Genomic DNA, 23,556 nt, shown 5'->3' on the forward strand with positions numbered 1-23,556 from the left:
CATATGGTTTCTGTCCTTCTCTGCCTGGCTTACTTCGCTCAGCATGACACCCTCAAGGTCCATCCACTTTCCTACGAAGGGCCATATGTCATTCCCCCTCATTGCCATGTAGTACTCCATCGTGAATATATACCACATCTTCTCTGTGCTTATTTTAAAATTGTGTTATTTGTCAAGTTGTTAGGATTCTTATATCCTGGATACTACAGCTTTATCAGACAGATGATTTGCAAATCTTTTCTCCCATTTTGTGGGTCTCTTATCTTTCTTGGTGGTGTCCTTTGAAGCACAAAAGTTTTTAAATTGGGTGAAATTCCAATTTATATCTTCTTTTGTCACTTCTTTTGATATGTCTAAAGATAATCCAAATCATCAAGACTTAAACTAATGTTTTCTTTTAAGAATTTTATAGTTTTAGCCTTTTAGTTTCAATCTTTGATTAATTTTGAGTTAATGTTTTTATGTGGCATGAGAGGGGAGTCCACTTTCATTCTTTTGCGTGCAGATAGCCAGTTACCCCAGCATCATTTATTGACAAGATCATTCTTTCCACTACTAAATGATTTTGGTATCCTTGTAAAAACTCAATTGACCATAAATGTATGGGTTTATTTCTAGACTCCCAATTCCATTCCATGGGTTTTTATTTGTTCTTATGCCAGTACCACATGTTCTTGATCACTATAGCTTTGTAGTAAAGTAATGACCTAAACTAATTTTCAACCAGAGCAGAGCATCAAAATTACCTATAAAGCTTGAGTTACCCGGTTCTACTTTTGGCTATAATGGAGTAGCTTATGTGAAACCAATCCTCCTGCTGAGAATAACTGGTAAAATCTGGACAAAATTAAACAGCATCAACAACCACAACTGTCTGACGGCATCGGAAGGGGACCAAGGCTATCAGGATTTGTGGGGCTATAAGATAAATGCAAAGAGCATGACTTTTAGCAACAGCAGCTGTTGCTTCTTTGTCTCTGTAACATAACTTTAAGTGAAAGAATGCAATATAGTTTTGATATAAACTTATTGGTAATGCTTCACCTTATTATTTATTTCAGAGGCCACATATAAAGTATTATGTAGCTGTAGGCATAATGGTTGACCAGTTACATGTGTTTACTTGAAAGGCACAGGAGTTAAGAGCATGGGCTTTGGAACTATAGTGCCTGAACTTGAATTCTGGCCCTGCCACTTAATACCAGTATATTCTTTAGTAAATCACTTAATCTCACTAACCTTAGGGCACCTGGGTGGCCCAGTCAATTAAGCGTCCAGCTTCGGCTCAGGTCATAATCTTGTGGTTCCTGAGTTTGAGCCCCGCGTTGGGGTCTGTGCTGACAGCTCAGAACCTGGAGCCTGCTTTGGATTTTGTGTCTCTCTCTCTCTGACCCTTCCCTACTTGCACTCTGTCTGTCTCTCTCTCAAAAATAAACATTAAACAAAATTTTTTAAAAATCTCACATCATTGGATGCCTGGGTGACTCAGTGGGTTGAACATCCGGCTTCGGCTCAGGTCATGATCTCATGGTTTGTGGGTTCAAGCCCCGCATTGGGCTCTGCTGACAGCTAGCTCAGAGCCTGGAGCCTGCTGCAGATTCTGTGTCTCCCTCTCTCTCTGACCCTCCCCTGCTCACACTGTCTCTCTCTCTCTCTCTCTCTCTCTCTCAAAAATAAATAAAACATTAGAAAAAAATTTTTTAATCTCACATCAATTTATTCATCTGAAAAATGGGGATAATAATGTCTATCTTGGGATTTACTATAGGGCTTAAATAGGTAAAGTAGAAGTACTTAGAATAGTCTCTAGCACTTAGTAAGTTTTCAGTAACTGCTAACTATTATAATACACAATGGTTTTTAAAACTATACTGGTAATCTCATGTAAAAGTCTTTTATGCAACTCAAACCTATTAAGGGAAAGTGAACAATATTCTCTTATTTCTGCTGTTAAAACATGTTTTTGCTCTTTCTTTTTCAGCTACACAGCCTCTCTTAGCTGTTACCCAAATTCTCCAGAATGATCTAATTGATGCCTCTGACCTCAAGGCATTATTGATGAACAATGACTTTTATGCAGCTGATATTTCACTTGGTGAAGTATTAGGACACTGCCCTGACCATGGTTAGTAGTTTGAATGCATCTACTTGTAAAGGCCATCATCTACCAGCGGGGGTGGGAGATGTGTAGATGGGGTATACAGCGATGGAGGACACCCGGTGGGGACTTCAGTGACATGACTGGTGAGCACCAGTGCCACCATAGTGTGCCAAGCCTGAGCTCTGTGAAACTAAACAGAAGGGTGAGTCTGGGCCTACTTTATCCATGTGGATGGTGGTACTTGGGAGATGAGGTTACTTTGTGAGCTGGCTGGCACGGGCAGTATTCAGTCAGAATGCCATGCGCAGAGTCCAACAGAGTCCTTGAGGCTCTACCAGGTGTTAACCCTTTGAAAGGTAAACTATGCTGATATCCATACCTCGGGGTGTTGCACATGGTGTTGGCTCAGGGAAGCAGATAGTTATAAATGTACAAAATAACTTCATTATTTTAATGGCTGGGATTGTCGAATGTCATCTTTGCTACATTTTCAAAAGAGTTGGGGAGTATTCTTTACTTTTCTGTTCTCTGTAAGAGATTTTTTTCTTCCTCAAATGTTAAGCAAAACTTACAAGTTAAGCCTTATGGGCCTAGAGTTTTATTTATGGAAAAGTTCTGGATTATTGGTTGAATTTCCTAAATTGTATGGGATTATAAAGAAAATATTCTATTTTCTTGTTAATTTTGGCAGGCTTTGTTTTTATAGGAATTTGTCCATTTCATCTTTTTCAAATGTATTGGATAAAGTTGTCCTTGACATCTCCTTTTTATCTTTTTTGATGTCTGCTCCATCTGTAATGATATCTTCATTTTCATTCTCAACATTAGTGACTTAGGGCTCTTTTTCCCCACTCTGACTCCACAGAGTTTTTCTTTTCCTTGCTGTAAAATTGAGATATAATGGGCATATAACATTATGTAAGTTTAGAGTGTCCAATGTGTTGATTTGATACATTTATATATTGCAATATGATTATCACCATAATGTTATCTAACACTTCTATACATCACATAATTATAATCACAATTTCTTTTTTTGTGGTGAGAACATTTAAGATCTAGTCTCTTAGCAACTTTTAATTATGTAATACAGTATTAGATCAGCACAGTGTTATATTTCCAGAACTTATTCATCTTCCTAACTGCAAATTTGTACTTTTTAACAATATCTCCCCAATTCACCCCACCACCCAACTCCTTGGAAACCACCATTTTACTCTCAATGAGATCGGCTTTTTTAGATTCCACATACAGCATTTGTTTTGGCTTAATTTCTCTAAGCATAAGGACTTCAAGATCCATCCATGTTGTTGCAAATGACAGGATTTCTTTCTCATAAATGAAAACTATTCTGGTGTGTGTGTGTGTGTGTGTGTGTGTGTGTGTGTGTGTGTGTGTGTAACCTGAGCCGAAGTCATTTGCTTAACCCACTGTGCTACCCAGGCACCCCGAGAAAGAGAAAGATGTTCTTAAAGTGAAAAACTGTTCTGTGTTTTTTGTATATATATAACACATGTTTATTCATCTGTTGGTGGACACTTAGATTGTTTCCATATCTTGGCTATTGTGAATGATGCTGCATTATACATGGGAGTATGTCTTCAAGATCCTGTTTTCATTTCCTTTGAATATACACTGATAAGAGGGGTTGATGGTTCATATGGTAGTTCTATTTTTAATTTTGAGGTGAACCTCTATACTATTGTCCATAGTGACTGTACCAATTTACATTGCCACCAACAGTGCACAAGGGTTCCCTTTCTCCACATCCTCACAAACCCTTCTCTTTTGTCTTCTTGATGATAGCCATTCTAACAGGTTTGAGCAGTATCTCATTGTGGTTATGATTTGCATTGCCCTGATGATTAGTGACGTTGAACACCTTTTCATGCACCTATTGGCTACTTGGATGTCTTCTCTGGGAAAATGCCTACTCAGTTACTCTGCCCACTTTTTAAGTAGTTTGCTTATTATTGAGTTGTGTAAATTCTTTGTTCTATATTTTGGATAATAACCCTTTATCAGATACACGGTTTGCAAATATTTTCTCTAATTCTGTAGGTTGCCTTTTCATTTTGCTGCTTGTTTCTTTTGCTGTACAAAAGCTTTTAAGTTGGAAGTAGTTCTGGGGTGCCTATGTGACTCAGTTAAGTGTCCAACTTCAGTCGGTTAAGCATTCAACTTCAGCTCAGGTCATGATCTCATGGTTCCTGAGTTTGAACCCCATATCAGGCTCTGTGCTGACAGCTCAGAACCCGGAGCCTGATTCAGATTCTGTGTCTCCCTCTCTCTCTACCCCTCCCCTGCTCACGCTTTGTGTCTCTTTCAAAAATAAACACTTATAAAAAGAAAAATCTTGAGTTGGATATAGTTCTACTTGTTGACTTTTGCTTTTGTGGTTTGTGCTTTTGCTGTCATGTCCAAAAAATCATTGCCAAGACCAGTGTCAGAAAGCTGCATCCTTCTTATGTTTTCTTTACAGTATCAGATCTTACAATTAAATCTTTAATTTATTTCAAGGTAATTTTTGGGAATAGTGTAAAATGAAGGTCTAATTTCATTTTTCTGGATATGGTTATGCAGTTTCCCAACACCATTTATTAAAGAGACCATCCTTTCTCCATCAGATGTTCTTGGCTGCCTTGTCAAGTATTAATTGAGCATATATGTAGGGTTTATTTTGGGGCTCTGTCACCTCTGCTCTAAACTTGTGTTTTTAAAAAAATTTTTTTTTTTTGCATCGGTTTGGGTTTTTTCTTCCTTTCCTCTCTCCCCCTCCTTTTTTTTTTCTTTTGGTTCTTTTCATGTCTATTCTATATGTCCCTTACTACAGTTTTGTTATATCAATTCTGCCTTGCATACCTTTACTTGACTTGAGTCTTTATTTTGGAGTTGACTTGGTCTTTCTACACAATCTATTTTCTGAGTTGTCAGCTCCCATTTAAAATCTTCCTTTGTCCATTTCTGTCCTGATTTGTTGAAAGAGTTCAAGGTGTTGGGTGGCACATTCAGTTGGAGTTTTGTCTTCAGTTTCTACAGTGAAGTTCGTTTACTTTAATGGCAATTTGGGGCAGAGGGTGGGGGGTGGTATGGTCTTCATCTTTAACTGCTTCTTTCTTTTCCTTCACCACCAAATCCTGTACACTGAGTTCCTCATTAAGATGACATCTTTAGTCCTATGGATTTCCAAGCGTTTTTCTTAGAGTTCTCCAGAGTAAATTTAGGTGGCTACTATTATCCTAAAGTAGTGTTTCTTAATCTTTTAAAAAAACTACCACTCCCCTAAGGAGCCTTTTTAGATTTTTTTTTTGTCTTTTTCACCATCCCACACATCATGAATATTTATTGGCACAAATAAATATTTACTTATGTACTATGGCCACAAACCAGTATAATGGCTAAGATTTTTCTCCTCCAAGAACCTGTTTTCCTCCTTGAAAGCCTATCACCCTCAATGAGGATGCATGTCCTAATGGTATCTAGAACTGTAATTTCTGATTATACTACTAAATCCTATTTTCTAGAATTTTACTTAGACTTTAACACAGTTGCAAAGAATATTGGTCTGTAGCCTCTTTGCCTACCCACCATGTGTTTGTTTTGTTTTTTAGTTTTGGGGCAAGTAGGAGCTACTGTAGGGTTTTATTCAGAGGAGTAACCAGCTTTTTTTTTTTTTTTTTAAAGAGAAAGACCTCTCACTGCAGTGTTTAAAATAAATGGAGAGAAATGAGACTAATGCCATAGATTTTTAACAATGCTATTGTAATAGGATAGGCATTAACTAACGTAGTGATAAATTCAAGAAGTATTTGGAAATAATTGAATAAATTGATAATCACATTTATGCAGAAGTTGAGGAAGAAGGAATAGTACAGGCTGACTCCCAGGCTTTTCACCTTCATTATAATTTAACTATTAACTTCTGATAGATTAATTCAGAAGCAGTAATTCTTTCAGCTAAACTACTTTGCATTACAGAAAATGGCAAGATTACCATTCAAGAATTTTTTATTAAGTTCTATGATACACCGAACATGCCTAAAGCCTCAAGTGAGCTTCACTTACTATGTATCTACTGCCTACCTGTGGAAGGACAGTCAGTGGTTTTCGTGTTCAAACAACATAGGATTGGGGTGTCTGCGTGGCTCAGTCGGTTGAGTGACCAACTCTTGATTTCAGCTCAGGTCATGATCCCAGGGTCATGAGCTCAAGCCCTGCGACGGCTTCATGCTGAATGTGAAGCCTGCTTAAGATTCCCTCTCTCCCCCTCCATCCCTCTTGCTGGCTTGTGCTCGCACTCTCTCTCTAAAATAATAAAAAACAAACAAACAAAATTGTTTTGAAAACCCACAGGGCTAAATAGTTAAAGCACAGGTAAGTAAGAAACAATATAAAGATAAAGCAATACGTGGGCACCTGGGTGGCGCTGTCGGTTAGCATCAGACTTCGGCTCAGGTCCTGACCTTGCAGTCTGTGAGTTCGAGCCCCGTGTTGGACTCTGTGCTGACAGCTCAGAGCCTGGAGTCTGCTTCATATTCTGTGTTTCTCTCCCTCTTAGCCCCTCCCCCACTCATGCTCTGTCTCTCAAAAAAAAAAAATATCAATAAATAAATAAATAAATATCAAAAAAACTTTGTAACATAAAACAATACAATAGTAGGTTATATAACTTGTGTCTGAATTATATGGGAAAGACTGCTAAGCTTACCCCAAATTCAAAGTTGTAGGTAGTTTTACTTTGATAGTGCTAGAAAATTACTAGATTATATACTGGTCTCTGAGATTATTTACTAGAATATTATAAATTAATAGAATATTATAAGTTAATAGAATATTATAAGTGATGAGAAAATAAATTTTAGAATGCAAACTGGTATAGCCACTGTGGAAAACAATATGGAGTTTCATCAAAATTAAAAATAGAACTACCCTATGACCCAGCAATTTCACTACTGGGTATTTACCCAAAAGGTACAAAAATACTGATTTGAAGGGCCACATACACCCTGATGTTTATAGCAGCATTATCAACAATTGCCAAATTATGGAAAAAGCCCAAATGTCCATAGACCATCAGTCCATAGACTGATGAATGGATAAAGAAGTAATGGTATGTGTATGTGTGTGTGTAATGGAATATTACATATATGTAACGGAATATTACATAGCCATCAAAAAGCATGAAATTTTGCCATTTGCAACTATGTGGATGGAGCTAAACTGTATTATGCTAAGTGAAATAAGTCAGGCAGGGAAAGACAAATACCATATGATTTCAATCATGTGGAATTTAAGAAACAAAACAGATAAACATAAGGGAAGCGGGGGAAGAGAGAGAAGCAAACCATATAAGAGTCTTAACTATAATGAACAAACAGAGTTGATGGAGAGAGGAGGGCAGGGGATGGGTTAAATGGATGATGGGTATTAAGAAGGGCACTTGTTATGTTGAGCCCTGGATATTATATGTAAGTGATGAATCACTAAATTCTACTGAAACCAATAGTACACTATATGTCAACTAATTAGAATTTAAATAAAAAATTGAAAAAGGGAAAAAAGACAATTTTAAAACTTTTGACAAATCTAGCAAAGTGTATTTTATACCTATCTTTTCTGTTTTTATGTATCCTCAACTATTCTCTTGACTACATTTTTGAGGAGCAAATTTATATTTATTGCAGTGTAACTTACAGGTGTAAAATTCATTTTTTAGGTGTATAATTTTTTGAATTCTTTAAAAAATGTTTTTAATGTCTTTGTTTTGAGAGAGAGAGACAGAGCATGAGCAGGGGAGGGGCTGAGAAAGAGGGAGACACAGAATCTGAAACAGGCTACAGTCTCTGAGGTGTGAGCACAGAGCCCAATGCAGGCCTCGAACCCATGGACTGTGAGATCATGACCTGAGCTGAAGTTGGCTGCTTAACCAACTGAGCTACCCAGGCGACCCTTGAATTCTTAAAAATAATGTCATGTAACCATTACTAAACAGCACATAGACTATATCACCATAGAAGTTTCTTTGTGTCCTGCTGTAGTCCATCCCTTTCCCTAACCCTCACTCCTGGTGACTCCCTGATCTATTCCTTGACTCTAAAGTTTTGCCTTTTCTAGAATGTCAAGTAAATGGAATCATAACGTATGAAATTCATTTGAGTCTGGCTTCTTTCACATAGTGTATTATACTTCACATTCATCAACTTTTTGCATGTAATTTGTTTATTTTTATTGATGAGTATTCTATTACATGAATGTAAAATGTATCTATTTACCAATTAATAAACTACTGAAGTTTCCTGGGTTTTGGTGATTATGAGTGAAGCTTCTATACATAGTTATGTACAGGTGTTTTTGTGGACACTTATTTTCATTTCTCTTAGTTGAATACCTAGTAGTGGGATTGCTGGGATATATATTTAAATTGATAGAAATGGCCAAATATAAGTTTATGATTTATAAAATAAATCATATTTGGGTGATCGATAACACCCATTTATGGTAAAAAAAAACTCTCAACAAAATATGTTCAGAAGGAACATACCTCCACTTAATGAAGGCCATATATGGAAAGCCACATAGATGCTCAATGGGGAAGACCTGAAAGCTTTTCTTCTAAGATCAGGAACAAGACAAGGATGCCCATTCTTCCCACTTTTTAAATTTTGTTTACTTTACTAAAATATAGTTGACCAAAAATGTTATGTTAGTTTCAGGCATCCAACATAGTTATTCAACAATTCTATGTATTACTCAGTTCTCACCGTGATAAGTGTAGTTATCATCTGTCACCATAAAATGTTATTATAGTATTATTGGCTATATTCCCTATGCTGTAATTTTTCTCACCACTTTTACTCAACTTGTATTCATAGTATTAGAAGTCCAACTGAGAACAATTAGGCAAGAAAAGGAAATAAAATGGCATTCAAATTGGAAAGAAAGAAGTAAAACTGTTACTATTTACAGACAACACGTTATTATATATAGAAAACCCTAAAGGTCCTATCAAAAAACTTAGAACTAATAAACAAATTCAGTAAAGTTGCAGAATATGAAATCAAATAGAAAAAAACAATTGGATTTCTATTCACTAATAAACTATTAGAAAGAGAAATTAAAACTATCCCATTACAATTGCATCAAAAAGAATAGAATACCTAAGAATAAATTTAACCAAGGAAGTAAAAGACCCGTACCCTGAAAACTATAAGACACTGAAGAAAGAAATCGAAGATGACACAAATGAATGCAAAGATATTCCATGCTTGTGGAGTCAAAGAATTAATAATGTTAAAATGTCCATACTACCCAAAGCAACATGCAGGCTCAATGCAATCCCTATCAAAAATCCAGTGGCAGTTTTCACAGACGTAGAACAAACAATCCTATGCATCAGCATTTCTGTATCCCTTGGGTAAATCCCTAGTGTTCATAGCAGCAACGTCAACAATAGCCAAAACATGGAAAGAGCCTAAATGTCCATCACCTGATGAGTGGATCAAGAAGATGTGGTATATATATATACAATGGAGTGTTACATGGCAATGAGAAAGAATGAAATCTGGCCATTTGTAGCAAACTGGATGGACCTCGAGGGTGTCATGCTAAGCGAAATAAGTCAGGCGGAGAAGGACAGATACCATATGTTTGCACTCATAGGTCTAACAGGAAAACAGGAGAAACCTAATGGAGGACCAGGGGGAGGGGAAGAGGGAAAGAGAGTTGGGGAGAGAGAGGGACACAAAACTTGAGAGACTATTGAATACTGAAAACGAACTGAGAGTTGAAGGGGAAGGGGGAGGGGGTAAAAGAGGTGGTGGTGATGGAGGAGGGCACTTGTGGGGAAGAGCACTGGGTTTTGTATGGAAACCAATTTGACAATAAACTATTTAAAAAAAAAAAAGAACAAACAATCCTAAAATTTGTATGGAGCCATAGAAAACCCTGATAACCAAAGCAATCTCGAGAAAGAGCAAAGCTGGAGCCATCATACTTTCTGATTTCAAACTTGATTATGAAACTCTGGTAATCAAAATGGTATGGTATTGGCATTGATAACAGACGTCAATGAAACAGAACAGAAAGCTCAGAAATAAACTCATGCATATATGGTCAATTCATTTATGAGAAACAAGGCAAGAATATGCAGAGGGGAAAGGACAGACGCTTCAATAAGGTGGTGTTGGGAAAACTGGAAAGCTGCATGCAAAAGAATGAAACTGGATTACTATCTTAGACTATGATTAAATACTTAAATACTTAAGACCTTAAACCATTGATGAAAACATAGGCAGTAAGTTCTCTGATATCCATATGGGGAAAAAAAACCAATTTAATCTATTAATACAATACCACAGGTAAAGTCAAAGAACAAATAACAAAATGTGTATCACAGAAGAAAAATAGAAAAATGGGCAAAAGTCATGGATATATAAATCATAAAAAGATATAAAATGGCTTATGAACATGTTAATAGATTTTACTCATGATTTTACTCATAATAAGAAATATGCAAATTAAAATGGAGATACAATTTCTCACCCATAAGATTGTCAAAAATTGAAAACCTTCACAACATCCTCTGTTAGGTTGTAGAGAAAAAGACATTTATCTATAGCTGATGGGCATATAACATGGTACTATTCTAATGGAGGGAATTTAGCAATGTCTAATAAAACTATATATGCATTTACCTTTTGACCCAGCAATCTGCCTCTAGGAATTTTCCCTGAAGATATACTCCAACAATGTGAAAATACAAATGCATAAGGTTATTCATTACAGAATTATTTGAAATGGCAAAATAATGGAAAATAATGTATAAACAGAGATCAGATGAATAAATTTTAGTTCTTATGTACAATAGAGTATTATACAACTATAAAGAAAGAATTTTTTAAAGAAGAATTTCAGAGGTGCCTGCATGACTCAGTCGGTTAGACGTCCAGCTTAAGGTCAAGTTATGATCTGATGGCTCATCAGTTCAAGCCCTGTGTCAGCCTGGAGTTTGCCTTGGATTCTGTGTCTCCATTCCTTTCTGCCCCTCCCCTACTCATGCTCTGTCTCTCTGTCTCTCTGTCTCTCTGTCTCTCTCTTTCAAAAATAAACATTAAAAAAAAGAATTTCATACCACTACTTTTTGTACTACTGATTTTATACCTCCCCAACATTTAAAACTACAAATTTCCCTTTGAGCACTTTCACTGCATCTCATAAAATTTAATATTTTGTGATTCGATAGTCACTTATTTAAAATATTTTCCAATATACCTTTTGATATCTCCTTTGAAACATGAGTTATTTAGAAATGTACTATTTAGGGGCGCCTGGGTGGCTTAGTTGGTTAAGTGTCTGACTTTGGCTCAGATCATGATCTCATGGTTCCTGGGTTGGAGCCCCATGTTGGGCTCTGTGCTGACAGCTCAGTGCCTGAAGCCTGCTTCGGATTCTGTGTCTCACTCTCCTTCTGCCCCTTTTCTGCTCATGCTCTGTCTCTCTCTGTCTCTCAAAAATAAATACACATTAAAAATATTAAATATATTATTTAATTTCCAAATATTTGGACATGTGCTGGGTATCTTGTTGTTACTGATTTATAATTTAATACACGTTGGTCAGAGAATTTATTTTGCATAATTTAAATTCTTTTAAATCCATTAAGTTTTGTTTTAAAGTCTAGCATGTGGTCTATCTAGATAAATATTCCATGTGCACTTGAAAGAATGTATATTCTGTAGTTGTTGGGTATAAATATCAATTAGACTAGATTGCTTGCTAGTTTTGTTGAATATTCTAATTCCTACTGATTTTTTAAAACATTAAAAATTTTTTTTTGTTTTAATGTTTATTTTTAGAGAGAGAAACAGAGAGTGAGGGGAAGGGCAAAAAGAGGGAAACACAGAATCCAAAGCAGACTCAGGCTCTGAGCTGTCAGCATAGAGCCCATTGTGGGACTTGAGCTCACGAACCATGAGATCATGACCTGAGCTGAAGTCGGACACTTAACTGACTGGGCCTCCTAGGCAACCCTAAATCCTACTGATGTTTATTCTACTTGTTCTATTGATTACTGAGTGCAAGATTTTTAAATCTGCAGTTCTGATTATGGGTTCATGTATTTCTCCCTTTAATTCTATAAGTTTTTGCTATATTTGGAAGGCTCTTGTTAGATGTATACACATTTGACATTATTGCAAAATTTATGTAAATAATCTTATAAAATGTACTTTGTCCTTTGCTCTCTTTTGTCTTATTTTTGTTGCTCTTCTGTTTCTTTCCCCCAGTTTCCTTACTTATATTTATATATTTATGTGTACTTATGTGTCACTTATTTTAAATTATTTTAAGAACAGAGCAATACATAAAAACAAATACTGCCTTTTCTCTTAAGTTTAATTTTATATCTTGAGAGATTTTTTCCCCACTTAGTTTTAAAATACAAAAGAGAAACATGAAAATTCCTTTCTAACTGAAGATGATTATCTCTTCCCAGAAAATAAAAATCTATTTTGCAACATCAGCATTCACAAAAATGAACTTATGTCCATTCCTGCACTTCAGCAAAATTTAAATGCCATGGGAATCTGTCTAACAGATGATAAAATAAAGGAGACTTTGGATAACACTAATCCTAAAGGTGAGTAATAATTTCATTTTAAAATAATAAACTTTGAGCATTTCAGAAATTTCACCCTAAATGCCCCAGGAGATATACAACCATACACCTTTTAAAAGAAAAATTAAAAATTATTTCTTTTCTATTAATTTGTGGGCTTTTATTGGAGAAATTGATGTTCCAAGTGCATTTCTGATGGGGTGCCTGGGTGGCTTAGTCAGTAAAGCGTCTGACTCGGCTCAGGTCATGAGCTTGTGGTTCGTGAGTTTGAGCCCCGCACTGGAGCCTGGAGCCTGTCTTCAGATTCTGTGTGTCTCTCTCTCTGCAACCCCCCACCCTCACACGCTGTCTCTGTCTCTCCTAAAAATAAATAAACATTAAAAATTTAAAACAAGGGGCGCCTGGGTGGCTCAGTCGGTTAAGCCTCCAACTTTGGCTCAGGTCAGATCTCACATTTGTGGGTTCGAGCCCCGTGTCAGGCTCTGTGCTGACAGCTAGCTCAGAGCCTGGAGCCTGCTTCCGGTTCTGTGTCTCCTTCTCTCTCTGCCCCTCCCTCTCTCATGCTGTGTCTCTCTGTATCAAAAATAAATAAAACATTAAAAAAATTAAAAAATTTTAAAACAAAACAACAAAAAAACCAACAACAAAGTGCATCTCTGACAGCTTTATTTTAGGTCTATTCTGCATATCACATGTGTCACAATAAGATTGCCAGCCCTCTCTATTATTTTTGTGTTTATAGATCTGGTGTTACAACATCAAATGGTCTTTTTTACAAGAATATCTAAATTCTTTCTTTCTTTTTTTAAAGATGAAGTGGTAAATTTTAAGGATTTCATCAGAGAATTGAACAACAGTGATGAATTTATCGAGTGCCAAAGTAAGTATGAAATTGGAATGCATATGAACAGAAACTGTTTTTTTGGGTTGGTGTATGTATAGGCATGTATGTGTATAAACCATATACTCTACCAAACCCCCTTTTTCGCATTTTCTCATTTAAATTTAGTTGATGTATATATTTTTTTAAGCTCTAGGTTTTCACACATATCAACACATTTTTCATACTGTAATATTCTTGAATTATTTTAAAAAGATCTCTGTTGTCTCTGCTTCTTCCTTGGCATGTGTTTTATTGCTATATTCCTTCTTTTTTCCTTACTCATGATGACAGGGTTATCCATCTTATCATCAAAGTAATCAGGTTGGTTTTTTAAATCACCTCTAATGACTTTTCCCCTCTCTTTTCTTATCTTTCTTGGTTATTTATTCATATAATGTTTTTACATTTGCTTTCTAGCTCTTTGTCAAAAACATTAGCTAAATGCTTAACATTTTTTGTCTGTTTTGAAATTTCAGCACAGTTCTATCATGGAGACACTAAAACAGCCTTGGACCACAGACAGAGATTGAGAATTGTAGTCCTAAAACTGGGGCTTTAAAATAAATATTAAAATAAGTGGATTCAGAGGTACCTGGGTCGCTCAGTCGGTTGAGCAAACAACTGCTCAGGTCATGATCTCACAGTCTGAGGGTTCGAGGCCCATGTCACGCTCTGTGCTGAAAGCTCAGATACTGGAGCCTGCTTTAGATTCTGTGTCTCTCCTACTCTCTGCCCCTCCCCCGCTTGCTCTCTGTCTCTGTCTCTCAAAAATAAAACAATAAAGACATAAATTTTTTTTTAATAAGTGGATTCTCTCTAAGTAATCTGTACTTGGAATCAGTTCCACTCACTATCTCAGGATAAGTTTGGTGGGAAGCTTGACAAATTAATTCTATATTCATTTGGAAGATTATAGATCTATGAATAGCTAAGACCCTTTAAAAAAATATGATGAGTAACTTGCTTTATCAGATATTAGTATATAGCATAATGCTTGATGCTTTTTTAATATAGACCTGTGCAAATAGACCAGTGCATCACAGTATAGAACCCAGTAGAGACTTCTTTAAAAATTTTTTTAAAATGTTTTTATTTATTATTGAGACAGAGAGAAATAGAGCATGAGTGGGGGAGGGGCAGAGAGAGAGGGAGACACAGAATCTGAAGCAGGCTCCATGCTCTGAGCTGTCAGCACAGAGCACAACGTGGGGCTCGTATCCATGAACCATGAGATCATGACCTGAGCCAAAGTTGGCTGCTTAACCTACTAAGGCACCCAGGTTCCCCAGTAGAGACTTCTATTAATGGGAACTTGGAATGTGATAGAAATGACATCATCAGTCAGTGGGGGAAAGATATATTATTTAGCTTATGATTTGAGAAAATTGTCTTACAATGTAGAGAAAATGAAGTTGAATCCCTATTTCATACCATATACAAAAATAACCTTCAAAGAATCAAATGAATGTTAAAATGGATCTCAGTGGTAAAACTATAATGCTGATGGAAGAAAATGTAAGAAAAATTATTGTGCCTTGTGGTTATAGATGCCTTCTTAAAGATGTTACTCCCCAAAAGCACAACTATAGGGTAAAAAAGGATTTGAGTATATAAAAATTAAGGATTTCTGGTAAATGGACTCTAAAACATGGAATAGACTGGAAGAAGATAATTATATGATAACTAACAAAAAATATCTCAAATATGAGGAAACCCAGCAAATCAACATTAGAAAGAGAAAATCAATTGGAAAAATAAGTAAGGTTATAAGAAGTCAGTATACAGGAGGAGAAACCCGAATAGCTAAATATGCATATGAAGAGAGTTGGCAATACTCATGAATTGTTAGTGGGCAGGTAAAATGGTACACCGTTCCAAATTTCAATCTAGCAGTACTTGTTAAATTCAATATGCATACTTCTTATGATCCAATAATTCTGTTCTCAGATAAATAGCTCAGAGAAGTGTCTTATAGAGACATGTACAAAGATGCTCCCTGTAACAGTATGGGAAGAAAGAAATGAAAACAACATATGAGTCCATAACTAGGGAAATGGTTGAATAAAATATGGTCCATGTATACAAGTCATAACAATAAACTAGATTTATATTTGCACCATAGAGAGACCTCAGTAATAATATGGTTACACGAAGAAAGGAAGAAATGGAATAAATGTATAACATACAATGCTTTCTACAACTTAGATTTCTATTAATGCCCATAAAATACAACTGTATTTATTATATTTTTATGTAAACACATAACTCTAAATAGAATGATGAGATTGAAATAGAAAGATAGATTGAAACAGAGATTGAGATTGAAGTGACAATATTAATAAAGTTGACTTAAAAAAACATATTAGAGTCCTTTGTATCCTAAAAACATATAATACACATTCTTTTCTTTAAACATTTAAGAAAAAATTTTTAATGTTTTTTATTTATTTTTGAGAGACAGAGACAACATGAGCAGGGGAGGGTCAAAGAGAGAGGGAGACAGAATATCCAAAGCAGGCTCCAGGCTCTGAGCTAGCTGTCAGCACAGAGCCCAAGGCGGAGCTTGAACCCATGAACTGTGAGATCATGACCTGAGCTGAAGCCGGATGCTTAACTGACTGAGCCACCCAGGCACCCCTAAACATTTTTTTAAACATTTATTTATTTTGAGAGACAGAGAGAGGCAGAGCACAAGTAGGGGAGGGGCAGAGACAGAGGGAGACACAGAATCAGAAGCAGGCTCCAGGCTCTGAGCTGTCAGCACAGAGCCTGACATGGGGCTCGAACCCAGGAACATGAGATCATGACCTGAGCTGAAGTCAGATGCCCAACCGACTTGAGCCACCCAGGTGCCCCAACACAGATTCTTTTCAAATACCTATGGAATATCCACAAAAATAGATGATGTATTTAAGCCACAAATAAAAATTTTAATGAATTCTAAAAATCAGAAGTTGTTCAGACCACGCAGTCTGACCATATCATGTAGTGACATTAAAATTATTGTGAAAGAAAGGAAAAGTGTTGCTTTTAAGATGAAAAACAAATTGTCTTCTAAGTAATTCCTTGGTTAAGGAATAAAAGAAACCTGAAAGATTTTTAGAAATGATGACAATGAAAGCACTATGTATCAAAACATGTAAAGTGTGACCAAAACAATTTTACAGGATATTTTATAGTATTAAGCACTTTTATTAGAAGAAAAGAAATACCAAACATAATTTATCTTTTCTTTTTAAGTTTATTTATTTTGAGAGAGAGGGGGAGAAAGAGAGAGAGGGTGTGTGTGCGAGCAGGAGAGGGGCAGAGAGAGAGGGAGAGAGAGAATCCCAAGCAGGCTCCACACTGTCAGCACAGAGCCAGATGCAGGTCTTGATTCTATGAACCATGAGATCATGATTTGAGCCAAAATCAAGAGGTGAATGTTAACCAACTGAGCCACCCAGACGCCCCCAAAATAATTTATCTTAAATGTTTACCTCACAAAGCTAACCAGCAACATAAACAATGAAAGAGCAGTACAATCCTCCTAGAAAGTACTACTCAGGAGCTAACAAAGTTTAAAGTAGAAGTTAGTAAATAGAACACACACACATACACACACACTCACGCACACACAATTTTCCATATAACCAAAACTTGGTTCTTTCAAAAGACTAAAGAACTCTTTAGGAAGTATGATGAAGGGGAAAAAAATAGGGAGGACATAATAAAGGGGACAGTTGTAACTTGGATGCAAAGGAGATTAAAAGATATAATTGAATAATACTTAAAATTAAGTTATTAAAACAACAAATTATTGGCCTCTCATCAGCAACACTGTCATTCTTTCCAAACGTTTAGATAAAGACAGAAAGGGCTGCCTTTTCTTCTTCTTTTTTTTAATGTTTGTTTATTTTGAGAGAGAGCATACATGAGCAGGGAAGGGGCAGAGAGAGAGTGACAGAGGGTCTGAAGCAGGCTCTGCACTGACAGCAGAGAGCCCGATGTGGGGCTCAAACTCACAAACTGTGAGATCAAGACCTGAGCCAAAGTCAGACACTTAACTGACTGTACCAACCAAGTGTCCCTTATTATTTCCCCATTATGGCACTATTTTCTTAGGGATATCATTTTGGTTATATTTGGTTATATTGGTTATATTATATTTAGGAATATCATTTTGATATTTTGTTGTTTTTGTTTAGCTTCCTGAGTTGAACTTGTAAGGTAAAATATTTCAGTGTGTCTTGTTCTCTGATATAAGCCTTGTAAACCTATAAATGTTGTAGAGCTTTAAGTTTGGAGAGTATTTCAGAGAAGCAAAATCCCTCAAGACTGGGTATTCTAGAAAATAAATACATTTCGCCCACATCAAGTTATTATGTGCTTCTCTGGATAGACTGACCAACTAGATATCAGTATATTTTGTCATCTCTCCATATAGGAATAGAAGATGCATGTAATGTTGTTAATAGTGTCTCTGATGGGAAAGTTGAAGTTAAAGACCTTTTATCTGCCTTGGAGGGCCTGGAGAAACCTTTAAATGAAGAAAAACCTGAGGTATTACTGAACTCTGAAATAGATGGTGAGTACTTGAATTACCGCTCAGGTTTCCTGTTTAGACTATACATGTTCTCACTGGCTCATTTTTCTTAAAGAATAATAATACCATATGCTTAGGAAGGTTGTCACGGAACTGATATGTTTATATATTGGTTACTGTGAATTGTTGGAACTTTTTTTGAAAATGTATGGCTATTTTTCTTTGTTTGGAGAAGACTAATAGAAACAAGTACTGTTTTTATCTGGGTTTTAAAATCAGACACTTCTAGGGGTGCCTGGGTGGTTCAGTCAGGTAAGCGTCCAGCGCTGGATTTTGGCTCAGGTCATGATTTCAGGGTTTGGTAGTGAAATCAAACCCTGCATCGGGTTCTGCACTGACAGCACGAGCCTGCCTCAGATTCTCTCTCTCCCTCTCTCTCTACCCCTCCTCTGCTCTCTCTCTTTCTTTCTTTCTCTCTGTCAAACATAAATACATAACCATTAAAAATTTTTTAAAAAGATGTTTCAAACATTACAAAAATAAATAAATAAATAAAATCAGATACTTCTTTTTTTTTTTAAAGCTTTTAAAAAATATTTTTATTTATTTTTGAGACAAAGAAAGAGGGAGCAGAAGAGGGGCAGAGAGAGGGAAACAGAGTCTGAAGTAAACTCCAGGATCTAAGCTTTTAAAATACAAACGAAAATTCATCCAATTTTGTTTTGTTTTTGTTTTCTCTTTGGCAAACACTCTGTAGGTGAAAAACAGTCACCGTGTTTCTGGATTACAGGCTTCCATCAGTTGTTCAGTCTGTGAATTCCTTATTTTCTCGGCAGCAAATTGATGAGTTCAAGATTTTTTTTAAAGTAATACTTTTATTTAGAATTTTTAGTTGATTTTAGTAGGAGGGCTGATTGAGATATCTAGCTACAAAGTATCAGAAATTGAAATCATTTTTTTTCCTTTCAATTAAATTAAATCAGACCCTGGGGCTGGCTGCCTGGTTACTGGCACCCTCTCCCCTTCCAAGGTCACACCACGCGGTGGCAGATAAAGGAGGAGCTTTTAAAACTTCCTTGCATGGTGTTTTGAGTGACACTTAGTGGTTGGAGCCTAAGGTAATCCTGCATCTGTGGGAAGGGACTTGGGAATGGGCGCCCCCACCGGGTAATTGTCACTTTCTCCCATCAAACCTCTAGTCTCTTTCTCCAGCTCTCCCTTTCCCTCTCTTTCTGTCTCTGTCTCAGGACAAACTCTACCTCTCTATTTAGGCATTTGGCATATTTTCTTCAATGACTCTAGGTTTTTGCAAAAACAGTCTCTACAAAAACTTTCAGTCTACAAAAGTCTCAGGAGTAAGGAAATATTTAAGGTCAAGCTAACTGCTTAGAACAGGAAAGATGGGTCAAATCATCCTGCCGCTTCAAGAGGTATAGTGCCATCGCTCTAATATTTGCTCTTTAGACAAATTATAATAGGCTTCCAGAGAATGGTAACTTTTGAACCAGGCCAGAGTCCACTAACTCAAATGCCTGCAGTAGCCAGGTACATAATGCAAATTAATAAAATGAGTTGGGTAGAAGACAAAAGGAAGGGATGTGGACTGTAGGGTAACTTGAGAGCACATATCCTAGATAAAGATAGTTAAATTCAGATGGAAAGAAAACCTCACCACTCCCAAGGACGGCGACCATGACTGAATCTCAGCTATATTCAGTCTGTGGGCTGCGAGCCTGTGATCCGGAAGCGGGCTTCTGTAGGAGTGGGAAAACAGTCTTTTCCTTTTACCCGTCTAAGGTTCCCAGCTGGAGCTCAGTAACAAAAGGTCAACAAGAGAAAAGCATAGACATTTAATGTAAATTTACATGAAAGGGAAATGTTCATAAGGAGTTGTTAAACCTGAGCATTTTAGAGTGGCTTTGATGAGGGGAGGAAAGTGATAGAAAACTGTGATAGGACAAATGATAGGAGCTGAGGGTGGTAAACTGGGGGAAACTTAGCAAGTACTGTTCCTTGGATTCCTCTAGGAGTCCCTCCAACCCCCAGTCTTCAGAGATAATGATGTGCCTTCCCTAGGGAATAGCTAGGGAGGGTGAGGGTCTAATGACCTGCTTGGGTTGGGGGAGATGGAGAGGTCAGAATCCTCACTGTACCTTCCATTTCTCAGATTTCCTTGGCTTAAAATATTCAGTATGCTAAGGTGCTATATTTTGAGGGTAATGTGGCCTGAACCCTGTCATCCAAGGAATAAGAAATATTTGTGTGTGATGTTGATGAGGTTTTAGGGTGATGGGGTGGGGAGGGAGTCTGGAGCTGACAACCAAGAAAATTCTTGAAGACGTCTTTGGTGCAAAAGGTGATTTTATATAATCTTTTTTAAAAAATCGTTTAATGTTTATTTTTGAGAGAGAGAGAGAGAGAGAGAGAGAGACTGACTGAGCGTGAGCAGGGGAGGGGCAGAGAGAGAGGGAGACACAGAATCTGAATCAGGCTCCAGGCTCTGAGTTCTCAGCATAGACCCCAATGCTGAGCTTGAACTCATAAGCTGGGAGATCATGACTGTTACACCAAGATTACGGGGTCCCCCAAAACCAAGACCACCAGGGAGTCGGAGTCATGTGTGCAAAAGCAAAGAGCGTTTATTCGGGCTTAAGCTCCCGTCTCTCAGACCTTACCCACGAAGTGGATCTGTGCTGAGAGCCCCAATCATCAGTTGGGCAGGGTTTTTATGACAGTTGGGAGCAAGGGATGGGGTGAAAGATGGGGTAAGGGGCAGGGATTACAAGATGATTGGGCGACACAGAGGCAGAGGTTGCTGTGGCCAGGGTGATTGGCTAATTTAGAACTAAGTGGGCTCACTAAACAGCGGAACATCAGGCGTCTTATGATTGGCCTGGGCTAGGGGTGGTGCTCCCTCAGGCAGTAGGTGGTGGGTCGTTTTTTTGTCTTTCCAAAGCTGCTGAGTTACTCCTGGGAAAACAGTAACTTAGACCTTCTAGTTTCTGAGGCTTATTTGAAGCCTGTCATGGTGTTAGTTTGGTCCTTCAATGACCTGAGCCGAAGTCGGATGCTCAACTGACTGAGCCACTCGGGCACCCCAAAAGGTGATTTTATTAAAGCATGAGGACAGGATCTGTGGGCAGAAAGAGCTGTGCTGGGGTTGTGGAAAATGGCTGGTTTTATACTGTGGAGTTAGGGAGGTAAAGTCAAAAGAGAGGCCTCCAGAAGGACTTTGATATGCTAAAGATGACTCCTAAGATACCCAAGGCCTTGCTATTGTCAAGCTAAGGTTGTTTTTCCCTTTAGCAAAGCGTTAACATTAGGATGGTAGGGGGTTCCTGGACAAATGTTATACTCTGCATTTGCCTCAAGTATTTGTGAATGGGCTGCAAGTTATAAGGAAACTTGATTTTACCTGCCATTTTCTTCTTGCCTTTGTTCCTGATATCACTATGGAGGGGTGGTGCTGGGGCTCCAGGAAACTGAGTGTACAGGTTTCTGGAGATGAGGCTGTTGATAAGATTGCCTCTTTCTTGTAATTTATCAAGGTATTTGTAAACTGATGGAAACTCCTGTCCTGCATACCTGAGATCTCTATCAGTTGGCCATTTGTTTTTTTTCCTGTGTCCTTGGGCAGCCAGGAGTACCTGAGGACTATCACACACATCCTACCTGTGGTGGGGGCGTGGGGGAATATGCTGGCTGGTACTTCGCCCTCAGCTTGCCCCACGCTCCCTCAACAATGTTATGGACAATTCAGAAGAAACTAAAATTCGACCTTTAGGTTATATAAGGGTATTTACTCACTTGGAAAGACTGTTAATTTTATAAATTTTCTTTTACGCATAGTTTTTGTTGTTTGTTTCAGGGCTAAATGGGGAGTGGTAACAATAGGAACAAACTGAATTTCTCCTTTCTCACCAAACAGAACTTTTTTCCAAAAGATTTTTTTGTTTTAATCTTTCTCTTCCTATGTATAAATTATCTCTGCAGGGAATGGCCCTATGCATTCTCTTTATAGGTGTGTATATATATTTGTACTATATAACCTGTGTGTAATTTTTTAAACTGTGGGTTCCACTAGTGGGTTGTGAAATAAATTTCCCTAGTCCTGAATAGCATTTTAAAAAACTTTTTAATGTTTATTTTTGAGAGAGAAATAGACCAAGCAGGAGTGGGGGAGGGGCAGAGAGAGAGGGAGACACAGAATCTGAAGCAGGCTCCAGGCTCTGACCTGTCAGCACAGAGCTGGACTCCGGGCTTGAACTCACGAACTGTGAGATCATGACCTGAGCTGAAGTAGGATGCTTAACCAACTGAGCTGCCCAGGCACCCCCTGCATAGCATTTTAAAATGAAATAGAATAATGTGAAATTTGTTAGAAGCCATGAGCATGCATCGCATAAGGTAAGGGTAAGTACTGTTTTATAAAACTTATTTCTGTTTGTGTGTGTGTGTGTGCGCGAGCACGCTCGCGCACGCGTGTGCACGTGCACATGCTCACAATCTAAGTGTATTTCTCACCATGCATTATGGTCACAAAAATTTGAAAGCTGAATGAAATAATATTGAAACAATACCAGATACTGCCTTAATGAGTTTAAAATCTATTTAAATCCTTTTTCCCCCTTCACTTTGCAGAAAGTAAAAAGATCTTAAAAGATATAATTATTGATTTCACTAATTCATCTAAACCATCAACACCATTCAACAGTAAGTATAGTAAAAGAATGAAAATTAAAAGTAAATCTCTAAAATCATTCTATGGTATTTTTTTCAAAATGTAGTTTGCTTTGTCCTATATTTTTAATTCCTTAAGTTTGCTTTATCAAGATGTTATAATCAGCTTTTTTATTCCTTATCATATTCTATCTATGCTTTGATCATAATGAATTATTTAGAATTACATTCCTAGAATATGCTTTCTTAAAGCAAAATAGTTTGTCTCAGTATATTCTTCAGTGTAAGGTACACATTTTCTCCCCCAGTGAATCTAATATAATTTTCTCTCATCTTCAATAATTTCCACATGCTTCTTTTTCTTATCTATAGTGAAACATGTAAAAGAAAGTATAAAAAAAAAGATTTAGTGCATCTAAAACTCGTAGGTAGACTGGTAAGAAAGAGAGACTTTTTTTTATAATAGTTTATTGTCAAATTAGTTTCCATATAACACCCAGTGCTTCTCCCCACAAGTGCCCCCCATCATGACCATCCCCCCTCCCCCGCCCCCTTCAGTCCATGGTTCGTCTCCAGTATTCAGTAGTCTCCCTTGATCTGTGTCCCTCACTCTTCCCCGCTCTCTTTCCCCCTTCCTCTCCCCATGGTCCCCTGCCAGGTCTCTCCTGTTAGACCTATGAATGCAAACATATGGTATCTATCCTTCTCTGCCTGACTTATTTCGCTTAGCATGACACCCTCGAGGTCCATCC

General features: G+C 37.3%; 1 protein-coding gene across 1 annotated transcript in view; it reads left to right on the top strand.

Moving 5' to 3' along the window:
- Nucleotides 1-23,556, top strand: part of EFCAB13 (EF-hand calcium binding domain 13) — a 125,225-nt gene that overhangs the window by 87,743 nt on the left and 13,926 nt on the right. The window contains exons 24-28 of the mRNA XM_029927959.1: nt 1,982-2,125; nt 12,594-12,737; nt 13,528-13,596; nt 18,026-18,166; nt 22,766-22,837. Coding sequence (XP_029783819.1) covers nt 1,982-2,125; nt 12,594-12,737; nt 13,528-13,596; nt 18,026-18,166; nt 22,766-22,837 — 570 coding nt within the window. The remainder of the gene's footprint in view (nt 1-1,981; nt 2,126-12,593; nt 12,738-13,527; nt 13,597-18,025; nt 18,167-22,765; nt 22,838-23,556) is intronic.

The sequence above is a fragment of the Suricata suricatta genome, chromosome 17, assembly GCF_006229205.1.
Source record: "Suricata suricatta isolate VVHF042 chromosome 17, meerkat_22Aug2017_6uvM2_HiC, whole genome shotgun sequence".
NCBI classification, from domain to species: domain Eukaryota; kingdom Metazoa; phylum Chordata; class Mammalia; order Carnivora; family Herpestidae; genus Suricata; species Suricata suricatta.